The 22,565-nt window shown below is 43.5% G+C and overlaps 2 protein-coding genes across 3 annotated transcripts in view; one reads left to right on the top strand and one right to left on the bottom strand.

The window, feature by feature from the left end:
• Window positions 1–5,644, bottom strand: part of LNX2 (ligand of numb-protein X 2) — a 53,703-nt gene extending 48,059 nt beyond the window's left edge. For both annotated transcript variants that reach the window (XM_032442150.2, XM_015852055.3), the window contains exon 1: window positions 5,550–5,644. The gene's annotated coding sequence lies outside the window, so the exon portion shown is untranslated. The remainder of the gene's footprint in view (window positions 1–5,549) is intronic.
• Window positions 5,645–5,938: 294 nt separating this feature from the next.
• On the top strand, window positions 5,939–21,852 carry LOC107308285 (uncharacterized). Its single transcript, XM_015852056.3, has 3 exons — window positions 5,939–6,029; window positions 14,033–14,107; window positions 20,491–21,852. The coding sequence occupies exons 1-3, from the start codon at window positions 6,004–6,006 to the stop codon at window positions 20,774–20,776; spliced, it is 387 nt and encodes a 128-aa protein (XP_015707542.1). The 5' UTR covers window positions 5,939–6,003; the 3' UTR covers window positions 20,777–21,852.
• The last annotated feature ends 713 nt before the right edge of the window (window positions 21,853–22,565 follow it).

The following is a 22,565-nucleotide window of genomic DNA, read 5'->3' as shown; positions in this document are numbered from 1 at the left end:
ATGGCAAGCTAACTTATATGGCATATCCCTTTGGCCAGCGCAACATCACATGCAAGTTGTTCTGAATGGGGGTAGCAGTTCATCTGGACCTTTTCTGCTGCTCAGGGCAGGGGGAACTGGGCATTGGTCAGGGGATGGTGAACAATAGCTTGAATATCACTTGTTCTATATCTCTCACAGAGAGAGAAAAAAAAAGGCTAAAAGTTGTGGCTGTCTTAGTAAAGAGTTTTATCTCAACCCACAAGTTCTACTTTGTTCTTTCAAATTCTCTCCCTCATCCCATTGGGAAGCGGGGGGAGTAAGTCAGTGTCTGTGAGGTGCTGAGTCACCTGCTGGGTCAAACCACAACAACTGGAAAGTTCATTTTCCCTGCAGAAGGCAAAAGAACCACAGTCAATAAGTAAGTCAGCAGCTATCTGTCAAAATGGATTTCAGAGGGGGGAAAACTCCCCACAGCTACAAATGCAAGTATTATTTATACTGAACCATGCCCACACTGTTCGAATATACCACGAGAGCTTACTGCTCTACAGACAGTGATGCCTAATTCAGCTCCTCTCATTTTCAACTGGACAGACACATAGCACAAGCTGCAGGATATGATGTATCAGCACTGAGCAGACATGCTGAGCCATCCAGCAAGTAACAGGTACTGCACAGCAGTTATTTGCCAGACAAAGTGGAATTTTAATAGATGATTTGGAAAGAAAACATTTGCTTGGTAGTCTCTGAATTCCTACGAAGCTTTATTATGTCCATGTGAAGATCCAACATAAACATTTTTGTAAGGCATTCAGATACAATGCACAACAGATCCATAAGCACACAAACATATCTGCATATACACCCCCAGTAATGTTGATGAGAATAGCTTCACCTTTAACATTTTAAAGGCATTAGAATAGTTAAGAAGCAAAAGGCAATTCTGAAGGCAGTGCTGAAAAAAGTGCATTTCATACTCCTTTGCTGTAAGGCAGGACACCTTGTGATTTTTAAGGCTTCAGTCTTAATTAGAAGAAGCAATGACAGCTTGGTAATGGACTACTTGTAAAATAACCCTGCAATGGACTTACCCTAATTTTTAGTTAGCATAAAAGCAGGATCTAGCATGGAAGCAGAACTATTTTATTGATTCATTAGGATCTGCATGTTAGGTAAGCTTCATTTATTCACACAAAAGGCTGAGAGATCTCCTCCGGAACAGACAAGTAATAAAGACAAGAAAGAGGCTGCACAGCATGCAGTCCCAGTCAACCTGCACTCAAAAGATAGCTGACTTTAAAAGTGTTTAAAAGATTTAAAAGAGAAAAAAAAAAACCTTCTTTCAATTAAAAATATGGACAGCTTCGTGCTGGATGAAGGGTGCGATTAAAGCTGTATGAACATAATGGAGCTCACAGTAAGCTCTTAAAAAGACCAGAAAGCCTCTGGAAGAAATTAGGATCTATGTGGTCTGGTGATGCATCAGCTTTCACTTACAGTTACTTCAGTCTGGTTACAAGCACGTTTTAAACCCAACAAAAGAACTACAACAGGAGAAAATGATGATGTGGAGAAGGGGAGTAAGAACGAAAACGCATTAGAGGACGGACCATTGATAAGTGAAACAGCAATAAGGCATCCCCTGAATGAGGCAGAATAGATTACAGTTGTTTTTTTCTTTTCCCCTATAACTTGGAGCCTCCAAATGTGTAAAGGCATCATAAATCAAATCCATAAACACAAACCATATGAGGAACTACCTGTGTTGGCATTGAGATGCGATCAGCATCAGAGCATGGGGGGGATTCTTAGTTTTGCTTTGGTTTTGCATGTGCAGCAGGTGGCAATGTCAGGGGAACGATCCTGATAACATCGCTATGCCAGCGGAAAACTCAGTATAGATCTATTACACAGACACAGAGAACATCTGCTGATGCAGCTCATTTCCTGTGTCAGTAAAACAAGGTACCCAGACAGAAGCGCACTCACATTGTGACAAGCTAAATGCATTGACTAAGGAGGCTCACTGATAGCAGCCAGCCAATCTCCCCACGCCTCCCCCCAAAATGCCTACCAGAAAACTCATGGCACATTTGGGTTTTGAAGCGTTGCATCAGAACAGCTCACCACATGCTGGTCCTTATAGAACAAACAACATTGAAAAGTAGTTAAACATTAGAGAACCTGCAAGGAAATATGAAGACACTCTTTACTGTGGAATGAAGGGAAAACTGCCAGGCAAATGCAACACCCACCACCCAACCCAAAGCAAAGCAACTCCACCTTTCCACAGACTAGCTGGCAAACATTAGCTTAGAACATAATATTCAAAGGATCACAGAATTATTTGAGTTGGAAGGGACCTTTAAAGATCATCTAGTCCAACCCCTCTGTAACAAAGCAGGGAAACCTACAGCTCAATCAGATGCTCAGAGTCCCATCCAGCCTGACCTTGAATGCCTCTAGGGACAAGGCAACCTGCGCCAGAACCTCACTGCCCTATAAAAAATATCCAACAAATTTATAACCTCTCAGTTGCTTCATTGACTGATTTGGTTTGCTTTGCTGTAATGACATCGTCCAGAGATTCTTAACAAAACACTGGGAATCCAAAACAACATCACTGCTTGCTTCCTTCAAACAAAAAGGAAAAGGCAAATACTGAGCTGAGTTACCACAAGGAACCATTAAAAACAACAACCACCAAAACACTGTGAATTGGGTGGGGGATTCACAGAATAAGAAAGTATAACTTAGAGCCTTGTCTTTTCACAGATTATTAGATTTTAGAGTTGCACTGAAATAGAGGTACACAGCCACCTCTGACTAGTTTTAGGATAACCCAAGAAAGATCCTATCTACAAGCTAGTAATAAGAAAGGAATAGCTTACTCCTCACTCCCAGGGCCTCATCCAACCTGGCCTTGACCACCACTAAGGGATGGGCTGATTAAAACATAGAGCTTAGAGATCAAAAGGGGCAGATATCCAGGCAAGCCTGCGCCACCACAACAACCTGATGGACACAGCAGCTGCTGGCAGCACATCAGAGCATCCTGGTCCAGCCCAACCTGCACCCACAGAGCAGGCAGCATCTCTCGTTGCCAAGCCAGGAGCCAACAGCCACTTGTACTGTTACATGCAAAAGAGAGCGCGGTCAGTATGAAAACACATGACAGGTTTAGCCTATGAACTTTGTGAATATAAATCCTGACCCTGAAAACGTTTACATGCAGGCTTAGCGCTAAGCCTAAGAACAGGCCCACTAATTCCAAAAGAAATACTTGGATGCTTAGAATTAAACATATGTAAGTACACAGATCTGTAGAATTGGGGACAGAAAAAAGCACACACCACAATTTGATGGGTTTTTATTGCTCTGTGGATACCACAGTGTAGCAAGTACATCATTCATGATATTTACAAGAATTTTCATCTGCAACATGCCCTGCAGCTCCTCAGCAAACGCCACTGACCTAATAAAACAATTAAGAACCACAAGACTTGACGGTGCCACGTTAAGTTGTTTCTGCAGACCGAACCAACTGAGAATTTTCCAGTCCCGGAGACAGGCCACAGCTGCATCTGATCAGTCACCAGGCGCCTCTTACACCAGGGAACATCTTAGCACAGCGCGAGTGCTGCTTTCTTACCCATTGCAGACCATAATATCTCACAGCTTTTTAAGCAAGCAGCATCGGGCTGATTTATGACACCAATTTGTATTAATCCAATATCTAATATATATCATACGTTTAAACACTTCACTTTTAAAGTGATATCACTGGTTACCACATCTCCTTAACAGTAGCTTTCAGCTACATCAAGCCATTCATTTTAAGAGTACAGGAAAAAGTGAGATTTTAAAAAGAGGGGGGATATTTTCCAGTGTTTTACAGCAGACAGTTATAGCTGGAAGCCAACAAACCTCTATTGCTTTCAGTGAGACAAGCGCACAAACAGACCCCCAGTTTGAGGCTCAGAGGCCACGCAGTGCAGGTAAAGGCTCATGACAATGCCAGGTTTCACTGAGGTCACCAAGGCTCCTGTGAGAGCAAATGCCCAATGTACACAAAAACCTGCAGTATCAAAGCCAGCATTTATGCATAATAGGTTTTCATAGGCTTCATTTTTAAATGAACCTCACTGTCTCAAGAGAGCAGAACTTTTCACCCAGGAAGCTGCGGGCATTTCTCTTGCAAAGTCCACTGTTAAGCTGCAGCTTAATATTAAATGATGCTTTGGTTAATGAAAGATGTAAGCCTGCCTTAGGCAATAATGTTGATTTAACCATTGTAGACCCAAGTCCAAGGCCCTGGACTATCTCTTGCTGAAGTCACAGACCAGAACTAGAAGCCAGGACAGTTACAAGTTCATTATAGAAAGCTCTCATTAAAGAAAAAAATGTGCATTTTATAGGCACTTATTCCAAGATTTTAGAATTTCAATAATACAAGCACTTAAAAGCATGATATTTTTCTTTAATATAAAGAACTTCAAAAGCCAACAAAACCTTAGTTGAGCACAATTGCAATCCTTACAATTCCCTGCATTTGGAGTCAACCATATAGAACTGGCTTCAGGAAAGAGGGGATTTCTCACTCTAGAAGTCAATGCAAGAAGGTCCCAGTCGGTTTTGTTGTTCCCAAAGGTGTGCTCATAAACCTTGTCTCTGTTTGGAGGGATGGTAATGAAGTCACGGCAGCATATGGCACGGCCGTGTTTGCTCCCAAGTGCACAGCCTCTAACCGGAGCCATCTGATGCTCCCCCTAAGCTCCCTGATCTGCGGTGGGATTGAAGCTTACAGCAAAGCTTCGTGGAGCCCAAAGGAAGACAATAGTTTGCAGACGCACAGAAATCACTCATTTACTTTAACGGGGGCCCAGCTCGGAACTGGGTCTCTGCTGAGCAAAAGCTCTGATGCGTTTACGAGCAGGAGTGCATTTCCAGAGAGCATCAAACACGACCCAAAGCCGATCCGTGTCATTTTCCCGTCGCACACAGAGAGCAACGAGATCACGTAATTAAAATAGGAATTAAACGAAGCTCGGGCGTACTTAATGGTGGATTCCTACAGCAGGAAACAACCAACGCCCCGCACCGGGAGCGTGGTCACAGGAGCCCCATGGGGCCGAGCAGCCTGTCAGTGCCATAGCACTCCCTACCCGCTCGGCTGAGCACCAACACAGAGCGAGGAGCAGTAACACGGCACGACTCGGGAAAGTTCACAAGGCGCCGCACTGCAAGTTTTCCAACCGCACCTTCGGTGTAAACGAGAGGGGAGAGAAAAGAGCAGCCTGGCATCGATGTGTGCGCTCCGGCGCTGCCCACAACTCTCCCTGCCCTCCGCCCTCCTCAACACAGCGGTAACGCGACTCCGGAGTCACGGCTCCAGCACAACTCCCCGAAGCGGCCCGGCGCTGCTCTCCCCCTCCCGCACTTGTTGCGGCCCCGCAGGCCCCGCCGCAGGCCCGGCCCTGTCCCGGGGGAGGCCCCCGCCCCGCGGAGCGCAACGAGGGGCCGGGCCGCCCCCAGGGGACCGAGCGCGTTGCGGGGCACGGACTTACCACGGCGGCACCCGGCTCCTCACGGCGGCACCCGGCTCCTCACGGCGGCAGCCGAACTCCGGGCGGCCACTCGGCGCGGCGCCTCCCTCCCCACCGCCCGGCCCCGCTCCCCGCCTCCCCCGGGGCAGCGTAAGTGACGCCGCGCTCCGCCACTCCGGCGGCAGCCCCGGGGCGCGGGGCCGGGCGCGGGGCCGGCTCAGCCTATGGCGGAGCGGCCGAGGCGGGACGCACCGCAGCCCCGGGCCGGGAGGGACCCTCCGCCCTACGGAGCGCAACCCGGGGCGGGGCGGGGCGGGGTGGGCAGCGCTGCCGCCAGGGCTCCATCCCCGCCCCGCCCGGCACCGCCCCCTCCCCGCCGGATCCGGAGCTGCGCCTGCTCGCTCCGCCTCGAGGAGCTGGGCTGAGAGCGGCTATGGCGTCTGTGTCAGCGTGAGGAGCCGGGCTGTAGTCTGCCATGGAGGAGGATCTGGAGTTGGAGAGGTGAGGGGCGGCCGTACTGTGCTGCGGGTTCTCCTTCGCTCTGGGCGGCGCTTGTAGGGCCAGTGGGGCCTTGGGGCTGGTCCTGTGTCGGCTCCCGGCCTGTAGGGCCTGGCTTGTGCGGCCTGTGCTCGGCCCTGAGCCCTCAGCCCATTGCTACGCATCTCTGCGTAATGCGGACCGCTCTTGTAATGTCATTTATAGGCGAGAGATTTAAAAGTCGTATAAATGGGTGGTTAAAGTTATTTGGTTAATGCGTAGAGGTTGAACTTTTTGCAAGCAGCTGCATGGAACTGTTACAGTGAAGTGATGGCTGAGAATCTCATGGTTCCATCTCATAACTTTTAAGAAATGTGTTTGAGAGTGCTGATGGGAAGGCCTGCTAAAAAGGACCCGGGGGTACTGCTGGATCACAAGCTGAACATGAGCAGCAATGTGCCCTGGCAGTCTAGAAGGCCAACCTGTGCTGCATCCAAAGCAATATGGCCAGCTGGCCAAGGGAGTGATCCTGCCCCTCTGCTCTGTGCTGGTGAGGTCTCACCTGAAGTGCTGGAGAGACATGGAGCTGTTGGAGCACATCCAGAGGAGGGCCACAGAATGACCCAGGGGATGGAATGCCTTCCTACAAGGACAGGCTGAGAGAGCTGGGGCTGTTCAGCCTGGAGAAGAGAAGGCTCCAGGATGACCTGAGAATGGCCTTTCAGTATATGAAGGGGGTCTATAAGAAAGAAGGGGACAGATGCTTTAACAGAGTCTGTTGCAATAGGACAGGGGGATATGGTTTCAAAGCAAGAGAGTAGAGACATAGATTAGATGTAAGGAAGAAGTTCCTTTACAATCATTGTGGTGAGGCACTGGCACAGGTTACCCTGGGAGGTGGTGGATGCTCTGTCCCTGGAAGCTCTCAAGGCCAGGCTTGACAGGGCTCTGATCTAGCTCTAGATATCCCTGTTCATTTCAGGGGGGTTGGAGCAGGTGACCTTAAGGGATCCTTCCAATGGAAGTGATTCTCTACTAAGTTACTTCTTTCAGCTTAGATTTACCACATCTTTGAAATGAGATACATATGATGCCACTGGGGTGGTGGGGGGGATAGAGAATGTAATGCTTTCCAAGAAGCCTTAATTCTTGGTAGGGCACTTCCTCACTCAGATCATCAGTTTAATTATTAAAGCTTCTTTCTATATGGACATGAATGCTCTTTTTGTTAGTGCCACTCCAATCTCCAGCACTTTTTGCTTGCAGCCAGTGCTTTGGGCTTCCAGTTCTTAAAGGGAGCTTATAAGCAGGAGGGAGACTAAAAGTTTTACACAGGTAGTAGTAGGAAAATGGGAACAGTTTTAAACTAGAAGAGAGAAGTCTTAGGTCAGATATTAGGAGGAAATTCTTTACTCAGGGGGTGGCGTGTCACTGGCACAGGCTGTGCAGAGGAACTGTGGGAACTATAACTATTTTTGTATGTGTTTTTTCAGGTCTGAAGTAAGTTTTGTTTCTTAGCATTCCAGACTGGGATCTGCTAAGAGAAGCTACTTATCTATAGTTGTTTAGGAAGAGTCTTCATCCAGCTTGCCCTGTTTTTCCATGTCTGACTCATGCTTCATCTTGCATCTGATGCTTTCTTCACTTCAGTAGGAGTCTCTGTAGAAGGGGAATGCTCACCTGCAGGTTACAGTGCAACTCTTGCATAGTATGGATTTAAAAAAATAAGGAGTAGTCTTAAAATCAGTAAAATATTACTGTTCACTGCATTTTACTGAGTTATTTCCCATTTCACCCAATAACCTTTGTTGGAAACATAAGCTGGTGTTTTTTCCTCTGGTATGTCAGTGCAGATCCAGACTGTAAGCCAGAAATATCTTGTGATCCTAAGGAAATTCTGGGATTAATCCTGTTAGTGTATAATGATGATGTTAAGGTATACCCAATAGTCACTACTATAAACCTTATGGATCAGCTACCAGAGGCTGTTTGTTTCTGCTATAAGCATGTGTACTTGCTTTTGCTACTTAATTTCTACTGCATATCCCCATCTCTTCCTCCCCCACCTCCCCTTCTAAATGGTCTCTGTGCTTTGTGTCTTTGTTGGAAGCACAGGGAGAAAAAAAAATGAGGTTTCTCTGACAGTGTAAAGGAAGAGATTTTATATTACCATGTATCAAAATTGTTCTATAGTCAGATCTGCCTCTCATTAGCTATAAATATTTCAGAATCTTATTAGAATTGCCTACCAAGCCTTCTTGGAGCATCATCTCGGTAGTAAGTGTTTCCTAAAGGGGATACTGTTCTAAATTCCAAGACCATTACTGGGTTTAGTAACAAGAAGCCTCTTGTTGAGTTGAGAATTCATAGCCATCTTGCTGCACAGATGTCCTAATTACACTCCTTAACAAGTAAGCTTTGCACCTTGGTAAAATTAATTGACATTTCTTGCTATTGTTTTTAACAGTAAAAATAGAAATGTCGTAATTAGGTCATTATTTCCCATTTTTGCCCTGTCTCCCATGGCAAAAATTGGTCTGCAAGCTGATATTGTTTCAGATTAAGTGGTATCTTCACTGTTGAGAATATCAACGTGGAAATGTTCTGAAAATAGCACTTATGAGACTGACAAATGGAATATTTAAATAAGCTACAATCTTGATCTACGAAAGATGATTGTGTCAGCATGCCCCATGTATGTTCAAAGGCAAAGATGCTCCACATTGAGAATTTTGGGGTGTATTTGTGCCTTAATTTATCCTTGCTCTGAGTGTTCTGGCTTAGGCTTCTTTTCTGGCATCCTGATTGCAGTAAGTACTTTACCATTGCAGTTCTTTGAGATCTTGAATAATAAGATGATTACATGAATGGCAGTGGCAGAGTTAGTGAACTTTTGTGCTTGTGGAGGTATAAGGGCAGCAGGAGGCCCTACACACCACCTTATTCCAGCTCCCCCATCCCTGGTGCCACCAACCCACAGGGCACCAGAAGCCCAAGGCCAGGACTGGAGGGATGAGCACCTCCATCTACTGCAGTGACTCAGTGCTGCAGCACCTTTGGGACTGAAGGATGTTGCTGCCTGGGATATGGGACATGTGAGATGCTGAGGAGGAGCATTTCAAGGTTGCTCAAGGCTTATTATGGGATGTTTAGGGGGAAACCAAAGGCTGATGTAGGTGATTTAGGAAGGGAAAAATAAATGAGTAAGGAATAAAAAGGAGTGGTCACCTGCGAACAGGCTGCTGGTAGTTACATGTGTCTGGCCATGCATGGTCTGTCCTGCCTGAAATTCCTTTCCAGCTCTTTCCTGCGTGAGGGCTCTGTTCTGTGGGCCTGTGAGTGCAGTACCTGGGAGTCGGAGCAGGGTCAGAGGGACCTTGTGTCTGTGGTGCCAGCAGCTGGGCTGGGACCAAGAGCTGTCACGTTGCTGCCAGCACCTGGGGAGACTGGAGTGGGTGACACTATGCCACTGGGTGGCAACTAGTGCAGTGAGAGAGGGTCCCACATGCCTGCAGTGTGTGTGTGTGCCTGCTGGCTATGGATTTTCAGCTTTGCTGCAAGTTGAACTTGGGGCACGGGGCTGTAAGGCTCTCCCAGGCTGCCGGACCCAGCATGATTTATTTTCCCTTAACAGTTTTGTCTATAATTAAAAGCATTTGACGGTCTCTAGTTATGTGGTGTTTTCATTGCCTGTAGCTGTATCTCATGTACTTGTTTGCTATCCATATTTCAGTTTATAAATTTATTCTTTCAGATGAATGATGAAGCCCAGTCCTTGAAAGAAGAATAGAGAGCAGATGTGATTTTGCCTGACTTTGGAGCTTAACATTCTCCCATTCTTAGGGCATGTGCGTTTAATAATACAAACTGATAGAGTTTATGAGGTAGAAGTTTTGCCTGTGGCCTTGGAATACAGACGACAAAAATCTCATCCTTCAGAAATGTAAATAGGTCTTGGACAATACTCATGAAGATAGAAAGCATCTGTACACCTACACTCTCACGTTACTCTATTGTTCAGCAAAACGTGATTGCTCAAGAAGAGCTGCCATGAATTCAAAATAGTGCTTGCTATCCTTGCTATGAGAGGTGCCAGAATGATTACTGTGCTCTCAAATATGCCCCTGCCCTTCATTTTCCACTCATGATTTCCATCTCTTTGGGTTCTTCTCATGTGAAAGCTGTGTGCTGCTTTCCCTTTGTTTATGTTGTTCTTCTTGGAACTGAATCTGCTGGCTACAGGAATGCTTGAGTTGTAAGCGAGCTGTAAAAATGAAGACAGGGAGGAATGCTGAGTCCCAAGAGGCCTTTAAAAGCAAAGTAAAATCCCTGTTTGCATAGCTTTTAACTTACTTATGTGGAGAATGTGGGTCCAGTGAGTGGAAACACATCGTTTCAAAGATGATCTGAGTGTTTTTTTCCCTTGGTCTGTGCACGTCAGAAGGTCTTTGTGAAGATGCAGTGATTAGGCATAACAATAATAGTAAAAGACAGTATTATGGCATAAATTCTGTTAGGAGCTGAAGATGTTGACTCAAGGCTGCTAAGGCAGATGCCAAGTCAGTCTGATCAGTGATATAAACATTGCAAAATAATATCTCATCGTTTATGGCTTGTAATTCCTACCCAAGTTAATAGAATTGATATCACCGTATTAATTTATCCTGATGTTTCCACTGAAGCTGAATTACGGCTGTTTACAATATTGATGTGTGTTTTATTAGTGTTTTATAGCCGAAATGCTTTGGTTTATGATTTTTTAAATAAAACAGTGGCAGATATAGCGGCTTTTAATCTGACTGCTATATGGATTTCTTACAGTCACAAAATCTGGCAGCTACAGCAGTAACGGTGGGGAAGAGTTTTATCCCCTCTTTCCTTCCCTTTGTCTGGTGCTTCTGTTTGAAGGCTCAGACAGGTTTTTGGAGGCTGCATGCTATTGCTGTGCTCTCTCTGAACTAGTTCATGCTGCCCAGGTAGTAAATTCTAAGTCTGGAGAGGAAAAATACCTTTTGCTTCCACAAAGCGTGTGACATCTGCTACCTTTTGGTGGCTGAGCCTGCATTTCTTACACTCCTTGCAGTACTAGGCCGTGGCTGTACCACACAACCTCTGCTGTCACCTGGGAATGCAGCTGCACCTGGGTGGGTTGAGAGGACACTGCGTGCATAACTCTGACACAACAGCTTACTGTGCTGATGCTCCATTTCTGTGAATGAGCAGATGTGCTGAATGTCATTGCAGGGAAATATGTGCTTAAAAAGGGACTTGAAGTACCCCAAGCACAGCTGCTGCTCAGATCATACTGATAACCTTGGAGGCACTTCTATGAGAGACCTTAAGCCAATGTGTCATTAACAGATGAGTGAATGGACAAATAACACAGGAGTTTTTGGTGCATTTTCCTGCTGTTGTTCCCATGGGCTCTTTATTCTGCAGACATTTCAAATGCAACTTGTAGTCTGTGAGTATCTGCGTATCTGCCTGGCATAGATCTCTTTTTCTGGATGGAATTGTTTCTCCTTGAAATGAAGGGCTCTATTCAGACACACAGGTTGATCAAGGGTTATTCCCATGCTCTTTAAGGATCGATGGCTGATTCCAGAAGTTTGTTTGGAAGTCTTCAGTTAAAACAGTACTTGCTGTAAATTGCTCTGAAGTCAGGAAGCACCTCAATGACAGATTAAGTATAAAATTTGCTCATGCAGAACTGCAGACAGTTATACAAAGAGTGGCTGTACTTTAGTGCATGTTACACTGAACCCATTTAGCACCCGTTTGTTTTCTCTTACCAGGATAAAGCAAAACATTGCCCAAAAGCAATACAGAAGAAAACGTGTGTGTGCATATAAAATGTCAGCAGCCAGTCCTCATGAATGGAGCTGGGAAAACTTATGTTGAGACCATAACAAACTGAAGAGGGGTAGACTTTGCCAGTCCAAGAGTCTTCTGGAGTGTGTGGAAGATAGCTTCCTTATGCAGCTGGTACGAGAGCCTACTGGGGTGGTGCCCTGCTAGACCTGTTCTTCACTAACAGTGAAGGACTGGTGAGTGATGTGAAGGTTGGGGAATGTCTTGGGCAAAGCAACCACCAGAATTGCTGAATTCTCTGTTCTTGCAGATGACACCAAGTTGGGAGGTGGTGTCGATCTGCCTGAGGGTAGGAAGGCACTTCAGAGGGATCTAGATAATCTGGATTGCTGGGCTGAGTTGAATGGGATGAGGTACAACAAGGCCAAGCACCAGGTCCTGTGCTTAGGCCACAATAACCCCATGCAGCGCTATAGGCTTGGGGCTGAGTGGCTGGGAGACTGAGAAGAGGGAAGGGACCTGGGGGTGTTGATGCTCGGTGGAACATGAGCCAACAGTGTGCCCATGTGGCCAAGGCATCCTGGCCTGTACCAGAAATAATATGGACAGCAGGAGCAGGGAGGTAATCATCCCCCTGTACTCAGCACTGGTGAGGCCACACCTCAAGTATTGTGTTCAGTTTTGGGCCCCTCACTACAAGAAAGACATTGAGGCCCTGGAACGTGTCCAGAAAAGGGCAACGAAACTTGTGAGGGATCTGGAGCACAAGTCTTATGAGGAGCGGCTCAGGGAGCTGGGGTTGTATAGCTTGGAGAAGAGGAAACTCAGGGGAGACCTCATTGCACTTTACAGCTTCCTGAAGGGAGGCTGTGATGAGGAGGGGTTTGGCCTCTTCTCCAAGGCAACAAACAGGACCCGAGGAAATGGGTCCTGTTGTATCAGAGGAGGTTTAGATTAGACATAAGAAAGATTTCTTCTCTCAGAGAGTGGTCCAGGCACTGGAATGGCTGCCCAAGGAGGTGGTGGAGTCGCTGTCCCTGGCAGTGTTCAAGAGGAGTCTGGATGAGGAGCTTCGAGATACGGTTTAGTGGCTTGTGGTAGCAGTGGTGATGGGAGGATGGTCAGACTAGATGATCTCATTGGTCCTTTCCAACTTTGTGATTCTATGATTCAATTAAAGCCAAGACCTTTTCTGTTTTGTGTGGAAGCTCAAGAACTCATACCTTTCTTTTCTTGCACTAGGTAGATGGTGATGCTCTTGGTTACACAAGGCCATTCTGCCACACCACAACTGGAAGAGCTGAGCAGTGCTCAGCTCTTGATTTCCTCCTGCTTTCAGTTCCTTGAGCCTCCAGTCCTACCCACATCAGTACTGTTAATGCTTAGCTTCGTGTTGTGGGTTTACAGCCAGTGAGGTGCATAGCTCTCCTATTCTGTCTCACAGTTCTTGCTGGGTGACATCTATAGTTGCTTGCAGTTAACTAATCTAATTGTTAGCTTATGCATCCAATTTATGAAATAAATGACTCACTTTATTTCCTAATTGGCTTTCCCATTAACTTCAACCACGTACTGTTGAGCAGTTATTAAAGTTTTATTTGAAATTGAAATTAATGTGAAAAGAGAGCTGAAAAGATTGACACTGTGGGAATTAGCTACAATTTGCATAAGCTGCATTCTCCAATGAGTTTTTAAGTCAGCATAGTTATTTAATTGCTTTTGTGTTCAACTGGCTGGTTTGTTCCAGAAGATCCTGGTAAGGTGAAGTCCTTTTTGAATGGAAGCTGTTCATAAGCACAGAGATGAGCTCCTTTCTTCTACCATTGAACCAGAACTGGTACAGTTTAACAACTGGTGGAGGTAGTGATAGAAATAGTAGGTTGGCTGCTTGGTATTTTACTGGTATTGTCTAATTGTGTTCAAAATAGATCTGCTATGGTTGAAGGACTTGAGGAAGGACCAAAGTGACAGCAGGGGAGTGTGTTCCCAAAACCTTGTGTGTGGGCTGTGCTTTTTAAAGTAGTGTACTGGTTCCATGCACTTTACTTCTACTCTCCTGTTGGAAATCAATATTGCAGTTGTTGTGTTTAAACAGTTCCTCTTTCTTCCCTGTAAAGAATTAAACAAAAAGCTTTCCCCCTTTATTCACATAAGCACACGATGTAATAAGTTCTTTTTTTCCTTAAGTTGTAACTCTTTTCCTCTCCTCATTTTAGGAAGGCTGTGGAAGAGTTACTGAAGGAGGCAAAACGTGGGAGAACCAGGGCTGAAACAATGGGAGCAATGGGCTGGTAAGCTGTGTCAAAAGGAACTGAACGACTGATGCCAAAATAAATGTTGTATTTAATGGGTGACAGAAGTCTTTATGTTTTAATTTGCATCGTGTTTAAATATTTTCTTCACCCAGGTATTAATTTGTCTGGGCAAAATTAGAGCCCAGATAATAAAGAAGCTGAGGAAAATTCTGCCAGCATAAAATTGCTTGGCTGAATGTGTTGAAGGCAAAGTAATTGGAGAGCTGGATGTTGCATCCTGAGTGGTATTTCCTTACTACTCTAGATTGAATTATGTTTTGAAGTTTAGGTCAGAACTCTGAGTCTTTATGAATATAAATATATCAATATATATGTACTCTCATGCTGGCCATATGTTACTTGGTTGGATCCTGCTTAAATTGAAAGAATTGATAGCACAGGAAAGAAGCCTTTGCGTCCAAAACAATAAAAATAATAAATTATCCTCTAGCAGAGAATCCACATATAAATTTCAGCTAAACAAAATCTATAACCTGTCTTTTGGAAGGAGGCTTTTTTTTTGTTATACTATAAAAGCTCTATAATGCAGAGGCTAAATTGTTTAGCAAGTGAGGAAGAAGGTATCAGTATTTAAATCTTATGTGAAATATGATGGTAGGTCTTCAGTGCAATATTTCAGGTTTTACAGGTAGATTATAATGGAATAGTATATATATTATTATATATATATTATATATATATTATAATTGCAATTAAAGAAAAAATAACACGGTGAAAAGAGTAATTTATCTTAAAGAAATGTATATAGCTTTGATAAGAGGCTATTGGATCTAGGATCTATTGGATCAAGCAATACACCAATTGACTGTGGTAAACTCATTTGTAGATAAGGTCTGGCTTCCTCTACAAGATAAGCCTGTGCTGTTTATGAAGCTCACAGCTGATTTCTTAGCTATATTTGTTTTAGTGGCTCTGAAGAGATGAAAGTTGTCTTGCTCAAAAACACAACCCTTTGTGTTCTCTAGACAAATGTTTAGTGCGTGTGTGTAATTTTTACCCAATATTTCTGCTAGGGATGTGATTTATACCCTTTATATGAGAATAATTTAAATGATTTAACCTCCAAAAGTGGTTACAGTTTTACTAATGCAGCCTGCTTGTCCTCTGTGAGCCTTGCCAATTCACCAGATAAACCTGTGCAGATAATTAGCACTGTGAAGTGTTGTATGCACCCAAACATTTGCAGGTTAATTCCAGGTGTGGAAGGTTTCTTCTGGAAGATATTCTGTCATTGCTCTCTGACTTCGGTACCATTTGTGAAGACTGGAATATCTTCCAGGAGTGTACATGGGCCTCTACTCCTGGCCATTTCTTATTCCTTGTCTGTGTGAGAGCAAAGGTCCCACTCAGCTGTCTGTGGTTACTGGCAAAGGGGATTAACATGTGGTTTACAAACATCTGATGCCCAGAGACATAGCAGAGGGTGACCTGTTCTTTGCAATAGCAGCTGGTTGGGCCAGAGTTGTGCTCAAAATGTAGAAGAGGATTGCCAAGAATGATTGAGGAAGAGAAGAGCTATTGATGTGAGGTTTGGCACAGTGATAACCTGAACTGAGATTGTTGAAGGATCTTCTTAACTGCAGAGAAACGTAATCGCTGTATTGTACTGTCTCAGACAAGGGGTCCATCTCTGCAGTGCCCTGTCTGCATCAGTGACCAATAGTTAGGGTCTAGGAAATGGGGCAAGAATGGTATGAGACAATAGCAGTACATCCTCAGTTTACAGTCCCAGCTTCTAACAGCCTGCAGCTCAGGGTATTCTGCACTGACAGGTGATATTTTTGTACATGACAGTTCTCTCAAAGAGAGAAAAATCCCTGGAGACTGTACAAAGCTGAGTATTTTAGTGCAGCAAAATGCCATTAGATGTAAACAACATTAAACAGTAAATCCCATAGGGCTTCAGAGATTACATCCAGTGCTGATGTATACTCTTGCAACTGTAAATTACTGAAAAGAATATAGCTGCTGTTTTGAGCTTTGTGGATGCTGAATGAAGTGAACAAAAAAGCTAGTTCATGAAAATATATGTTGAAAGACTGAATCTAGGAAAGCAAAGAAGCAAACAGATGAGATCATTACCAACTTCATTAAAGCACAGTATTAATGGGTCAAGCACAAATCATCCCTTCCTTGCCAAACTCAAAATGCTTACAGGTGTGGTGCACACACAAAGACCTGTGGGATTACCTCAGCGTTTTGTTACCAGAGTCTTGGAGGAGCAGTGTAGAACTCCTGGGAAGATCTACCATATGGCCATCAAGTAACTGGACCTATGAAAAGAAGATTGGTTTTGCCATCTTTGGATGAGAGGAGAGGCAAATGCAGCTACTGCTCATACTTGACAGATTCCAGTTTATGTTGCTCTCCAGCAGTTCTTGGATACAAGGAAATATGTCAGTGGTATTTGACAGGAATTAGTTATTAAAGAGAAGTGTGTGTCAAGGTGCTGTTCACAGAAAACTCTGTTGTACATACCATTACAAAAGAGTAGAGTCTCCTGGTGGGTGTTGCTGGCAGTAAAACCTTAGCCAGCAAGGCTCTGAATGCTGCTTTGGGACTGCTTGTCCCAGCAAGGAGATGGACGCTGACACTAAGCAAAAGCTTTATGAAGAAGAGTTATTTGAGACTCATGGATGTGTGTATTGGGTTTACATGGCAAGATTTTGCTGGAGTGAGGTGAGGGGGCTCTGAGAGTGGCCTCTGTGAGCAGAGCTCAGCCCAGTGTCAGAGAAGTTCCAAGGGATCTGCTGTGCTGAAGCAGTATGTGCCTGAAATGATAGGCCCTGTGGTATAGAGCCATGTTGGAGCTGCGTTGGAAGAGCTGCAACCTATGGGAAGCCTATGCAGGATCAGAAGGATGGCATCCTGCAGAAGGGACCCTACTTGGAGTGGAGGCAGAGTGACTATAAAGGAGCAGCAGAGGCGAGCATTAGAGACTGACTGCTGCTCCATTCCCCCATTCTTTTTGGTGAGAGGATGGATGGATGGGAGGAAGGTGTTTGTAGTTTCCTTTTAGATCTCACTGCTGTTGTTCGTTACTGATTGCCAATTTCCAGGTCTGGACACAGCGCTCCAGATGTGGCCTCATCAGGGAACTGTAGAGGAGGAGAATCGCCTCCCTGCATCTGCTTGCCATGCTCTTTGTAAGGCATCGCAAGATCCTATTGGCCTTGGCCACAGGGGCAAACTTCTGGCTCATGGTCATCCTGCTCCCCAGCAGAACACCCAGGTCCTTCTCCATAGAGCTTCTCTCCAGCAGGTCAGCCCCAAACCTGTGCTAATGCGTGCAAGTATTCTTGATTCAGCAGAGGGTGATTGACACAGAATGGAGTAAAGCTATATTTGGGGATTTGCACAATGTGTTTTTGGGTAGAATCAAGCAAGAAGCTCAGCTTTCCTTAAAGATTTTGTCAATCCTATGTGTGTAATTCATAACCTTCCTTATAGCAGTGGAGTTAGGTTTCATTTTAAGGGCTTTTTCTGCTTTGAGAATGTCAGTTAAAATGCTGCAAAAGTGACTGTGGGGACACATTCTAGAGACTCTAATTATTTTGTCTTCTGGTATATGGATTTGTTCTTGAAGGATCCTGGTACCAAGTGAACTAAAGGCTGAACTGGCTTCCTAAAATAAGATATGGAAAACAGGATATTTTGGGATGGCTTGTTCAGCTCTGCATTGTCAGAGCAGATGAAATTGGAAGAAATAGATAAATGTTGGAAGCACTGAATTATCTTTAGCCCTCTTTCTTGCAAAGAGATTAGTTTTATGCCTATATATAGTTTTGTGGCCAATACTGAATCAGTTGGCCAGAAACATTGCAGAACGTGAAATAATAAGAAAGATTTGAGGGCATAGGAACAGAGATAGGCAATGTTGCATCTGGTCTTTGAATGGGTGTTGGGTCATTATACGGAAACGCTGCAATGTGATTCTACAGCATCTTTTTCACGTGGCTATAAGGAGGTGGAGGAATGAGGTACAGATGGACGTTGTGACATAAGTATGTTGATATGTTATGGTCAGAGCACTTCAGCGTCTTAAGCAGTGTTAGTGGGTTTTACTGAGAAGAAGCCATAATGTGCACTTGTGCACTGAACTACTGTGCTAAACTTGACAGCAGGCATTGGCTGAAAAGTAAGATGATTATTGCATAGAACTGAAGACATAAGGGAGAGTAAGGCTTGATGTATGTGTGCAAGAATGGTTTGTGTCTCTTTTTCTTGCTTCAACTGTGAAGTTGCCATTTCATCATTGCATAGCAGAGAAATGTGAGGGGTTGTAAGACTTGCCTTTGGAGGGAGATGGAATTCTTTGTGTAAATATAGCAAGTAAACTGTTACACTGAATGCTTTGCTGCAAAACTGAGTCTGCAAAACTTGATTGCTTTAGAATTGTAGTGTGCATTCATGGTCGTGCCTGCAGTTCTGCTTCAGGCAAGTTTGAGTTTATACCTTAATGCTCTTTTAATGTCTTTATTTACTTATTCAAAGCTTTTTGCAGTTTGTTCTGTGGGACAGTTCCATAGCCAGGAGGTTGTGATCCACCTTGCATAGGCTGAGCTTTCTTCCCGGTACTTCAGAATTTACATGGAGTGCTTTGTTAAAGTCTGAGGCCAGTGAAACTGATGTTTCTCTTTGGTGCTATGACTTACTGCTGTTCCATGAAACCCCAGGGGCTCGTTTTTTATCACTGTGATAGTGAATTAATGGAATCTCTTCACCAACCCTGAATTCCTGCGTTTCTCATCAGTTTTCATTCTTAGTATAGCTCAGGCAGCACTCCTAGTGCCAGAAAGAAATAAATACTTCAGCAAAATGGATTTATTTAGGGTAGACTATCTCATTCTGGTGCTATATATGTTAGTGCTTAATCAATAGATTAGCTTTTAAGAAAAGGAAGAGGAAAGAGGCAAACGTAAAATAGCTTGTACCTGAATGCATCCTAGAGAAAGCTTCCTGGTAGGAAGCATTGAGATACAACAGTTCAATGCTGGCATAAGATGTGCAGAGGACTTGGATGTTGGCTGGTGTTTGCATAGCCTTTGCCGTGGAATTTTGTTTGCCATGTTCTTAGCTGATGTTGCTTGAAATGGAAACACTCTTCTACTGACAAATGTTAGCTGTATGCTTGCACTCAGTAATACACCTAGTACATAATAACACTCTCCCAAGTTTATAAAACATCTATACAAAGCATCTTAATTATTATTCTTTTTCTTTAGGCTAGATTTGACCTCACCGTGGACTTGCAGTACTTGAATGGAGCTATCAGGAGGAAGACCAACTTTCAGCACGGGCAGAAAATGATAGGACAATGGGGAACAGCTTTTACATTAAATGATGGGAGAGTTAGATTAGATGTTGAGGGGAAATTCTTTACACAGAGGGTGGTGAGACACTGGCTCAGTCTGCCCAGAGAGCTGTGGATGTCTGGAGGTGCTCAAGGCCAGGCTGGATGAGGCCCTGGGAAGCCCGAGCTGTTGGGTGGCAGCCCAGCCCACAGCAGAGGGTTGGAACTGGGTGATCTTTCAGGTTCCTTCCAAGCCAAGGCATTTTTTTACTCTATGAAAATAATGTCGATTTATATGGATGAAATCTACAAGGCTCTAAACTATGGTGTCAGAATGTCAAGAAACATATAGCAGAAATGAAACAATGTGGTTGTTTAATGCATACTTCTAAAATGGCTCTAAGTTCTTTGAGGACAAGAACAAGTAGTGCTTAATAGGCGGATCTGAAGTACATACAATGCCCCGTTCAAAGGCAGATATTCAAAGCTGTATTGTTTTCATTCCATTCTCTTAAGAGAGGAAAAATTGGGAATAAGTGTAGAACTGATACCAAGAGGATAAATGCAACATAGAGTATGTGTTTACTAAAACAAGCTCATAAATTATGTGCAAGAATCATGCAAATGTTTCTTTTTACTTTCTAAATACTTCAGTTTATTTAATCTACTACAGACAGCATTATAGGCTTGTAGAACATTCTCATTTGACTCAGAATGTTCTTAAATATTTGTTTCCTGAATAGTTAAGCACTGACAAACTAATATATTGTTACCTTACAAAGAGCATGGTAAACATGAGCATTGCCCCATCTGCTTCCTGCTGCCTTGTGAAAATCATGTGGATTTTCCTTGCACCAAAGTAAAATAACCTTTATTCTACAAAATAAGGTAAAGGAAGAATGGAGACAACCTTGAGCGTCTCTTTCTGTACTGAGAGCTTACACTAGGTGGCATGCAAGGAAAGCCAAAACACAAACAAGTCTTAAAATTATTGAAGTTAGACTCTTGGTTTTGTCTCAGGATGCTTTTATCTTGTCTTTTGATTGCTTCTCTTATGTCTTTACAGGTTGAAATGTCCTCTTGCTGGTGCAAACAAAAGATTTCTTATTAATACCATCAAAAACACATTGCCATCTCAGAAAGAGCAAGACCAAGAAAGTGAGCAAAAGGAAGTCAGCAAAGAGCAGGAGCCGAACAAAAGCAGGAAAGAAGAAAAACCAAAGAAACACAGAATTCACCCATACACACCCAGCTTTCAGTCCAGAAGGAGAGTCAGCTACTCTCCTCCTAGGCACCGAAGCAGGAGCCAGCACACAAAGGATAAGTATGAAAAGCGATCTAGCAAACGATGAGGACAAGTGAATATGTGTTGTACAAGCCAAGAATGTCATTAGACATCAGACTGCAGGGATGTTTTGGTCTTTTTCAGAAGGAGATGCTGTTCAGAATTGATTTTTGAACAGGCTACTTGTGTGAGAAGTAGCTAGAGATAGCTTTATAAAACTTTTATTCAGGACCTTTAAGAGAAAAGTGAAGTGCAGCATAAATCTTTCAGTTCTCTGAGAACAGACGTTCCCTTCCTTTTACTCCTTTCCTTTTTTCTGACTAAGCTTAGGGTCTTTAATAGAGAGGAATGTGTGTGTCACTGTCTGATACAATTTGTTTAGTCATATTATCCTTTTGGAAAAAAAAAAGAATTAAATTAAGCTTAAGTCTATCAATTGTATAAAGTTAGCAGAACTTCTTTGCTGCTTAACCAATTGAGAAGTTTTGCTTGTTTGGATTAATTTAGTTTTACAGTATCTAGAAGAAAGGAAAATTGGTCAATGCTTGGCCAAGCACATATGTTTTATATAGAATATAAGAGTTTGGTTTCTTTAGACAGTATAAAATTGAACAGATTTTAAATGAGCAACACTGCTTTCTAGGAAGGACTACTAGGAAATACTGATCTTGTGTGTTGTATATTCACAAATCTATCATGGATAATAATAAATGTTACCCCTGAAAAGCCATAACTGCAATAATTGTCTCTGTTTAGACTTCCCTGTGTAAGGAAGTAGTTTGAACAGTCTGTTGTCATGGTTCTTTCAAAACAAACCGTGAAGACAAAATTATCGTGTCTCTGTCCACTGCTGTAAAGTTCCCAAGTAAATGTGTAAAACTAGAAATGCAGAGGAGATATTGAAGAACAATCAAATACTTTCCAAAACACTGAGGCAATTTTTTGTTAGTACAGTTGTTAAACTTGTGACTTTGAGCACGTACAATACACATCAGCGTATTCTACATGTTTCTGTTTGTGTTCCAGTAACAAACTTCTGTGTGAAATACTTTATATTTTGATGTTCTCAGAAGTATGTTGGTTTTGAACATAGGTTTCGGTTTACGAGTGTGTCGACAATAAAACTTAAATTGTTCATTAAAAGTGCTTTGTGGTATTTATGGTTTTAGTAAGTTTCTGAACTGAATTGGGTGTCTGTTGTTTAACAGAAACTAGTGCTGATGCTTGGTGGTCCTTCAGTGTTGTGTCAGGGCAAGAGTGCCACCTATAGGCACGTCTATACCTCATCTTGCTATGCGTACCTGTCCCTCTTGGAAGGATTGTGTTTAATTAGGAAATGGGGAAACCAGCGTGGAGATGTACGGTTGCTGAATTTTGATGTACCAGCTGAGAATTACTCTTCTGAATAATCGGAAGGTAGTTAAACTGGTTCTGAGGCCAGCTGCTGCTGCCAGTGCATCCAAGGAGGTAAGGTACTCTTGAATTTCCATAGAAGAAAACAGCTATTTTCCTGAATTCCCCTTCAGGAGCTGTAGCGCTACAGTAGAAATCCCACCACCTCAGAAAATTTCTAATGACTTAAGTGGGACTAAGGAAAAAGTAAGGTCTTTGAAGAATAAAGGATTATCTTTGGTTTAATTTAACAGGTGTTGTTTGTAGTCCTTAATTTCTGCACATTGCTTTTTATCTCCTTAGCAATTTCTTCTGAAGGGCAGCAACTACAATTCCAATCAGCCTCTGCTGCAGTGCCACTGCTGGGTATGTTTGGCTTTGCAGTAGTGAGTTCCTTTCCCCATTGCTCAGCATTAGGTCTGAAGATGTCCTGCAGGACAAATTCCCATGAATTTTTGCAAGTC

This window comes from Coturnix japonica, chromosome 1 (assembly GCF_054131305.1).
Source record: "Coturnix japonica strain WE chromosome 1, WE-NBRP24, whole genome shotgun sequence".
Taxonomy (NCBI): domain Eukaryota; kingdom Metazoa; phylum Chordata; class Aves; order Galliformes; family Phasianidae; genus Coturnix; species Coturnix japonica.
Note: the sequence above shows the minus strand (reverse complement) of the source record. Positions and strands in the feature narration are given on the sequence as shown.